The 8,146-nt window shown below is 67.7% G+C and overlaps 1 protein-coding gene across 1 annotated transcript; it reads right to left on the minus strand.

The window, feature by feature from the left end:
- Nucleotides 1-65: 65 nt before the first annotated feature.
- GPRIN1 (G protein regulated inducer of neurite outgrowth 1) lies at nt 66-4,724 on the minus strand. The gene is made up of 3 exons (XM_037397449.1): nt 4,437-4,724; nt 3,184-3,278; nt 66-2,980 (listed from the first exon to the last, which is right to left on the minus strand). Exons 1-3 carry the CDS (start codon nt 4,722-4,724, stop codon nt 1,561-1,563), a joined length of 1,803 nt encoding a protein of 600 aa, XP_037253346.1. The 3' UTR covers nt 66-1,560.
- Between the last annotated feature and the right edge of the window lie 3,422 nt (nt 4,725-8,146).

Below are 8,146 nucleotides of genomic sequence, written 5' to 3' on the forward strand. Positions count from 1 at the left end.
TTCAGCGAGCCCTTCGCAGCCCCCCACAGGGCAAGAGACAGCCCAGGATGTACAACGGGGATTTGGGGGGGTGGGGGTGGGGCAAGACTTGCCCCTTAGGCAGGGGAGGCGGCTGCACTGGTGACCGCAGCACCTCGAGCCCTAGTGCACCTCTGCCCAGAGGGGATGGTGCAGCTCCCCAAGCATCACCTGTTTGCATCCCTCTATCAGGCACTGGGCACAGGCCTGGGCCCCTGCTCGCTGTGGCACTGTGGGGCTGGTCCTCTGCATGGGGCCGGTCCTCTGCATGGGGCCAGGCTGGAGAGGCCAGGACCCACGTTTTGGCAGGATGCAGCAGTGCTGCTGGCCACAGGGATGCTCACCCCGCTGCATGCCAGCCCTTCACTCCCAATTCTCTCCAGCCTTACAGGGTGCAGGCAACGTAGGAAAAAGTTTGAAAAGAGGGTCACGGCCCTGCAGGCCACCAGGGAGGAGGTGGCTCCAGGTAGGATGTGCACGGCTGAAAGTGTCTCTTAAAAAGCTCCAAAAATGCAAACACAGTTCGATAAAAGCCCCCCTCCCCCCACCCTGTAAAACCCCTGCTGTAAAAAGTGGTAGCGCTTTGCAGCTGCATCCCGGGCTGCTGTCAGAGGAGAGCAGTCAGCGGGCTGGAAGGACCCATGTCGGGACACGCACCCACATCCCCGGTGCGTGGGGGCTCTCTGGCACCGAGGTGGCTGGACGTGCCCAGTGGCAGGGCAGGCTTCATCTCCACTGCCAGCTGTGGTAAGAGTCTGCCCTGGGCTCTGGTGGCTGCTCCCGGGTAGGGGGAGCTGGGGGCCACGGGGACGGTCTCCACAAGCGCCTCCAGCCACGGTGACAGGAACGAGCAGCTCTCCACCACAAGCGTGGCCCCAGTCTTTCCCATTTGAGATCTGTCCTGGTGGCCCACGTGGCCACATCCTCCCAGCTCCGGGGCACCCATGGCACGGCAGCGGGGCAGAGAAAACAGGGCTGTAGCGGGCTGGGCTGAACGTCCCTGCCCTGCGCAGCCATGGGGACCTGCGCGTGCGTGGCCGTGGGCTGCTCAGAGCATGGCAGAGCCCTGGGCAGGCAAAGCGGTGGCACAGCAATGCACCAGCATCTCTCCAGCATGGGGAGCAATGCTGCTGCCTGGCGTTTGAGCGAGGTCAGAGTTCAGGACAGCCAGCAGTGACCTACCCGTGCCCACCCTGAGCCACCTCCGGACCTGTGCCACCAGCAAGAGATGCCCGGGAGCAGCTGCCTCCAGCTGGAAGGAGCCACATGCTTCCTTGCACTGGAAAAAGCCACCAAGCACAGACAGGGTACCAGCCTCACGTCCCAGGGCACCTCCACAGGGCTAGGCTGGCAGGAGGGACCCTGGGCTGGCAGGGGGACCCCCAGCAAGGACATGCCTTGCCCCAGCGTGCCGTGCTCCGTCACCGCCCCAGCCCCAGGAGCCCTGCACACTGGTAGCAGGTGTCTCAGGACGCCGGGGCAAGGCCCCCTCCCCACCTCCCCAAGAAGCCCAGTGACACCCCCACCGGCACAGGCAGCGACTCACTCCATGGCGGGGCCGGCGCGGGAGCAGCACCGGGGCCGCCGGACATTTTGCAGCAGAGCGCGGAAGACGCTGGGCTGCCTCTTGGCCTCGCCTTTGCAGGGGGCTCCCTTGACAGAGCCGGTGCGGGTGCTCTGCGGGGTCATCACCACCTGCCGCCCATGCTCCTCGATCTGCTTCTCCAGGTGCTTCTGGATGGCCATGCCCAGCACCTCCACCTCCATGGAGGCCCCATACACCTCCCACGTCATCCCCTTCTCATCCCAGCTCACCTCCCGGATGGGCTCTGGAGCCTCCTCTGCCACCGTCCCCTTCACATGCACCTCAGGGTATGAGGCTTGCGGGGACTTGGCTACTGGTGTCATGGGCCCAGTGGCCACCGAGCGGGTCTCCACGGGCATGGACACCTGCATCTCTGCGTCCTTCTTGGAGGGCTCCAGGCGTGGGGCGACAGCAGAGCCCAGCTCCCTCTTGGGGAAGGTGAAGGCAGCAGCACCGCCGGGGGGGCTCATGGGGCTCAAAGCCACCGACACCAGGGACGCCCGGCTGTCCACTTGCGTCCCCATGTCCTGTGTCCCGGCGTCCTGCGGTGGGGTCACCTCAAAGGAGTAGGACTCGCAGAGCAGCTTGGCTGCCTGGGGCTGCTGGCTGCTCCCGGCGCCCACAGCCTGGGCTGGGCTCCCCTCAGCCCTGCCCTGGCCCAGGGCGGTGGGGCTCGGCCCTGCCTCGCTCCGGCCGCCACTCGCCACAGTGCCGGCGCTGGGTGGGTCCTCCATGTCGCCCTGGGGCTGCTCGGGAGCCTCGTCGCCCCTCGGCTGGGGCACAGCACCCAACGATGTCCCTGCACCACCCTGGGGCTGCTCCTGGCTTGGAAGCTCAGCTGCTCTGGCACCTGCGGCAGGCTCCAAGAACGCCACGTGTTTGGCAGGACCTGGCGCGTTCCCCATGTCCTCGCTGGGTGCCTTGAGGCAGGGCTCGGGCAGGGTGGGAGCGGGGGCCACGTTGTCCTTCTGGGTGCCAGGGACCCCCATGCCCATGGGACCACAGGCAAGCACAGGGCCACTTGGTCCCCCACAGCTCCCTGTTGCTGCCGTCACGCTCGGCTCCACATTGTCATCTGGGAGAAGCGTGCTGGGAGCCAGTCCCGTCGGTGATGGCACCTTCTTCTCTGCTGCTGGGCCAGCCGTGGTGCCCTGGGCCTCCGGCTCAGCCACGCAGCAGGTCCTCATGGCACGGCCCCCCACGGCACAGCCGGAGCCGGGCAGGCACTCGCCAGCAGGTGGGCAGCCAGGGGAGCTGGCACCAGGCTCGCAGGTGTCCTCAGCTCCAGCCTGGCGGCTCAGTAGCCGCAGCCCCTCAGGCTCCTTAGCGCTGCCCATGCCCAGGGAGGGCTTCTCCCATGCTAGTCCCGCCACAGGTCTGCAAGAGAGCGGACAGGGCAGTGAGAGGGGAGCAGCGCACAGACTCCCAGCCCCCCTCAGTTGCCAAGTATTTTTTTTCCATGCCACCCATGACAACAGGTTGGGTGGCCACCCAGAGCATCCACCAGCCCCTGTACAGCCAGCGTGGTGGCACCCAGTGCCCAGCCCCACGGGAAGGGAGGAACAGCATCGGTTGCCTACCGTAAAAGCCAGCCTTCCCCCGGCACAGCCAGACCGGGAGCAGGTTCCAGGCGCTGCTGCAGCTGCTGGAGCCGGGGGAAGTGGTCCGGGCAGCCCTGTGGAGAGAGCAGCAGCTGAAGTATAGCCCTGGGCACAAGGCTGAGAGCCTGGAGGGTGGGCTCAGCACCCCCACCTGCCAGTGAGGAGCTGGGCACAGTGCGGGGTGAGAGCCAGCCAGGCCCATGGGCGTCGGGGGGGCTGCAGGGCACGGCAGGGGTGCGGGGCAGCCGAAACCCTTCCCTGTGCTCACTGGGACCAGCATCCCAGAGCTGGCAGTGATGTGTCCCCCGGCCGTGGGAACCCGGCTAGGCGCCTACGCCCCATGTCAGGGTGCGTTGAGCTCCCAGCCACACCATGTGGAGCTGGCTGCAGGCAGGCACCCCGCCACAGCAGGGGGACACAGGCTGGTGTCACCCAAGTGGCCCCAAACCCTACCCAGCCCCGTGGGGCAGCCCGGCAGCAGGAGCATGGCAGGAAGCCCCCAGCTCTGCCAGTGCTCTGAGTCCCTCCGGAGCTGGGAGCACATGTGTCCCACACCTCCGGCCACGGCCACTCGTGGGTCCCACGGCAGGCAGAGCCGAGCAGACATGGCTGGCACCGAGTCAGTCCCCGCCAAGGGAAGAGGCAGGAGCGGGGACCAGGCTGGCACCCACTCCCGCCGGCAGCGCTGGGGCCCGGAGGCTGTGAGCCCCCCGCCCCCACCTTCCCACGCAGCACCCCGTTCCCGGGGGGGCCGCACCGCCCCACAGCCCCCCCCCGCCCTGACAGCACCCCACGTCCTGCGGGGGGGCTGGGGTGCCCGGCCCGGGGGCTGGGGTGCTGCCCCGGTGCTGTTGCTCCACGGAGGAGCTGCGAACCCCGGCACGCGCGTGTGCAGACACGCGTGTGCACACGCACCGGCACGTGCACACGCACAGACACGCGTGTGCACAGGCACAGGCACGTGCACACGCACAGGCGTGCACACGCCAGCACATGGCTACGGGCACACCCGCACGCACGAACACGCGTGTGCACGCCCCGGCCCCGCTTCCCCGGCCGGGTCCCGGACAAAGCCGCCCCCGCGGCAGCCCCAGCCCGGGGGAGGCCGCCCCTGCCCCGGGGCCCGTGCCGCCGCCATAGCCGCCCCCCGCCCCGGGGGTGCCGGTACCGGGCGGGCGGCGGCCGCAGTGCCCGGCCGAGCCCCGCCACGTGCGCCCCGGGGCCGCCGTTACCTGCGGCGGCGGGTCCTCCAGTCCGCTCCCGCCCCGTCCCGTCCCGCTCCGCTCGGCTCCGGCGCGGCGGCGGCAGCGGCGGCGAGCATGCGTGGGGCGGTGGCGGCGGGGGCGGTACCGCGCCCCGGGCCGCTCCCCCCGGCTGCCGCCCGCCCCGGCGCCCCCGGGCAGCGGTGGGGAGGCGAGGGAGGGCCGGCTGCCGCGGGGAGCGTGGGGTCCCGGCGTACCTCCCCCACACCCCCCGGTGCCATCGGTGTCACCCCGCCGGCCCGCCCTGGGAGCACCCATCACCCACTAGCATCCCGCCCCGTATCCCCCGGGGACGGTCACCCCGACACCCCCCGGTGCGCCGGGCCACAGCAGGGCACATGGTCGGCACCGGCCCGGTCAAGGGGTCCTCAGCCCTTAGCGTGGGTCCCGTGGGCGGGTGTGACAGCGACACAGAGCCCGGTCCCTCTCCTACCTGGTGATGGAGACGGCCGCTTCCCTCCCAGGCATCACCGGGGGGGGCTGCACCCCCACCAGCCCGAGGGACAGGGACGACGTGCCACCACGGCAGGGATGGAGGTGGGCTCCCGCGTACCCCTCGCCCAAGGGTGGGGGGGGGACGGGGAGGGGAGAACGTCCCCGTCTCCCTCCTGGCAGCGCCTGCCTCTGCTCCCGGGCTCAGGCTTTGTCTAACTCCTTCCCACGCATTCCCGCTCGCGCTGCGGGGGGGAAGGCGGCCTGCTTGCCTTGCCTGCATCCCCCCCCCAAACCCTCCAGCACCCCCCTGAAAACCCCCCAGCTGCCCCTCCTCACCCTATAGGGTCAGGATCCCCTCCCTGCCCTGGGGATGTCAGCATTGGGGCAGGAGCTACAAATCTATAGGGGCAGGGCGGGGGGGTGCTAGCATTAACCCCAAGATGGGGTTCCCCGTCTTGGGGCTAACATTGGCACACACACATGGACCCTATAGATCTATAGGGTGAGGCCAGCACAATGGGAGCTGACACACACCTGGTTGCTTGGAGACAAGGGAGGTTGGAAATGCTCCTTCCAGTAAACAGCCAGGCTGGAACAAAACCCCGAAGGCTAAAAATAGGGAGGCAGGATATGGAAATATAATAAAAAGCCTTGTCTTCCCCCCCCACGCCAGGGCAGAGCAGGGCACCCCCATCTCACTGCTGGGCACCCCGACGTGTGGCCACGGTGGATGGTGTGGGGGTGTATTGCTGCACCCATCAATGTGTCCCCCCCCTCAAGGTGCTTGTCCCTGCCCATGGTCCTGTGTGCTCATCCCAGTCCCACAGCATTGACTGGGCCCAGTTGCCCATCTGCAGCATGGGGAAGCGCAGTGTGGGGCATCAGTATGGGTTTACATCCCATGCTGCCCTGTGTGGGATCAGACTCAAGCCTGGGCACAGACCCTGGGAGGGATAAGGGACAACATGGGCAGGATCAAGTCCTGGCAGAGGAGGAGACCAAACTGCCCCCCATCCCCTGGCTGGGACTTTGCCGCAGGGCAGGGGGCTACAGGGAGCTGTGGGGTCACATCCTGCTGGCATTTGCTTCCACCTGCTGCTCTCAGCTCTGCTGGCAGCCACTCTCCCCATTCCCATTGGCATCTCAGCACCCAGCAAGTCCCCATCCCCACCAGGGCTGGCTGGGGGGGTCACAGGGAGCATCCTTCCCTGTCCCACAGGCAGCCTTCATCCCAGGCCAGCTGCCTCCGCCTCCTCTTCTCCCTGCCTGGGCACCTCGGGGCTGGCAGGAGAACAATAGCGAGGAGGATGAGTAAAATGGTCCCCATTGCCTTGGCAACACACTCCCGCGCTAGCAGCGCGCGAGGACTCAGGCAGCTGCCTGAAAAGCGCATTCTCCCTTGGCGGAGGGGGCTGCCGGCACAGGTAGCATGGCAGCCCCCTCCCTCGGCGCCACGGCCCACCTCCCACGCCGGCACGGGCAGCGCCACGTGAACACGGTGGGCTCCCCCACAGCCACCAGCATGCTGCCGGCGCCTGCACACGCTGGTGCAAGCAGGTACATGCAGCCGGCACACAGCGTGGCCCAGGCCTGGTTCCGTGCCGGCTGGCCGGCTGGTGCCCGGTTGTGTGGTGGCACGCAGCCCACAGCGCCTGGCAGGGGAACGTGTCCCCTCCGGGGCTGCCCGGCAGGAAGGCGATGGGTTTTTCATGGCCACTCGCAGCCACGCCATCTTCACGCGCGGCTGCCCACGTTAATTGCAGGCCTGGAGGCCACTCCGGAGCTGATGGGGTGCTGGCAAATGGGAGCGGCAGGGGATGCCCAGAGGCACCAGGATCCCATGGCAGACCAAAGCTGCACATCCCATGCTGCCCCCCAGGCTCCCCTTTCCAGGGGAAGCGCTGCCAGCAGGAGGATCCTCAGCGTGCCCAGAGCTGCCAGTGCTTTGGGATGACTTGGTTACCTGGAGATCCAAAGGCACTGAGCACCCTAAAAATAGTGCTGCCTCCCCAGCGGCCTTGGCACAGAGGTGCTGGGGAGGGGACCTGATCCCTGCCAGTACCCTCTGCCCTGGGTGCCCCAAAACACAGCCCATGGCTGGGGTTGGCCTGCCCCAGCCCTGCAGGGTGGGAGGGCACCACAGCCCTGAGGCTGAGCACATCGCCCTGGATGCCCCTGGGTACAGGCAAGGACCTGGCCCCGGGGCCAGCGGGGGGGCACAGCCAAGGACAGGGACACAGGGAGGCACAGTCCCCACTGCTGGGATGGCAGTGTGGGGCTGTGCAGGCCCCGGGAGCAGGATGGGCACCCCACAGCCCCATGGCCCCAGCTGGTGCCCCTGACCCCACACCATGTCCCGGCTGGCCACACCCCGGAGCTGGCCTCGCCCCTTTGGTCCATCTTCTCCCTGCGCAGACCCCAGCCCCATCTTCCCACCTCTCATTGGCCAGAGAATCAGCCAATCAGAAGAGCCCTGAAGTACCCACCCCGCCCAGCCCACTCTCCACAGCGCCCCCTCATGGCCATCTGCGTGGGGATCAGCCAATCAGAGAGCCATTTGCTGAAGGGCGTGCCTTCAGCCACCCAGGGCAGGTCTTATTGGCTGCTGCCAGGGTGGCGGATGGGGGCAGCCACGTTAGGGTCAGCAGGGCGGTGGCTGGGCCGCGGGGGCACCATGGCAGTGGTGGGGCAGTGCTAGGGCACGGCCAGCCTGGCAGCGGGCAGCCCCGATGCCTCCTAGCTGTCCGTGGTGGAGGTGGGAGCAGCCCAGTGGGGTGGGCTGCCCTGGGTGCAAGGGCTCCTGGAGACCATCCAGTGCTGCAGCCATGTCCTGGAGGTGGCCTTCCCCTGTGCAGGGACAGCAGTGCCTGGGAGGTGGTGTGGGGTTGGCATGCCCAGCACAGCCAGCACTGCCTGCCCTGCAAAAGGGGTGAGGCAGCGAGCTGCAGCCCCACTACATGCTTCTCCATCCTTACCCAGCCTTGCATGTGGGACTCTGCTGGGCTGCCCCCGCCCGGCTCAGGGCATGGGGAGCCTGACATAGAGGGTGTCTACATTAACACGGTGGTGGTTGGGATGCATACAGTTGTGCCCAGGAGGATGTCATCCATGGATGCATCCCTAAGAAGAATGAAGGATGACTGAGGCAGGTGGCTTTGCCAACCTGATCTGCAGCCCAGCTGCTCATAGCAGAGCACAGGAGCAGCGTGGCTGGCTGGTACCCCTGTGTGCATTCATCTCCTTAT

The sequence above is a fragment of the Falco rusticolus genome, chromosome 8 (assembly GCF_015220075.1).
Source record: "Falco rusticolus isolate bFalRus1 chromosome 8, bFalRus1.pri, whole genome shotgun sequence".
Lineage (NCBI taxonomy): Eukaryota > Metazoa > Chordata > Aves > Falconiformes > Falconidae > Falco > Falco rusticolus.

Excerpts from the sequence above, each read along its gene's own strand:
- GPRIN1 (XM_037397449.1), bottom strand. The coding sequence starts at position 4,724 with ATGGGTGCTCCCAGGGCGGGCCGGCGGGGTGACACCGATGGCACCGGG. Across the intron at positions 3,279-4,436 it reads TGGAGGACCCGCCGCCGCAG|GGCTGCCCGGACCACTTCCC; the intron begins GTAACGGCGGCC and ends CTCTCTCCACAG. Across the intron at positions 2,981-3,183 it reads GGGGAAGGCTGGCTTTTACG|ACCTGTGGCGGGACTAGCAT; the intron begins GTAGGCAACCGA and ends GCTCTCTTGCAG.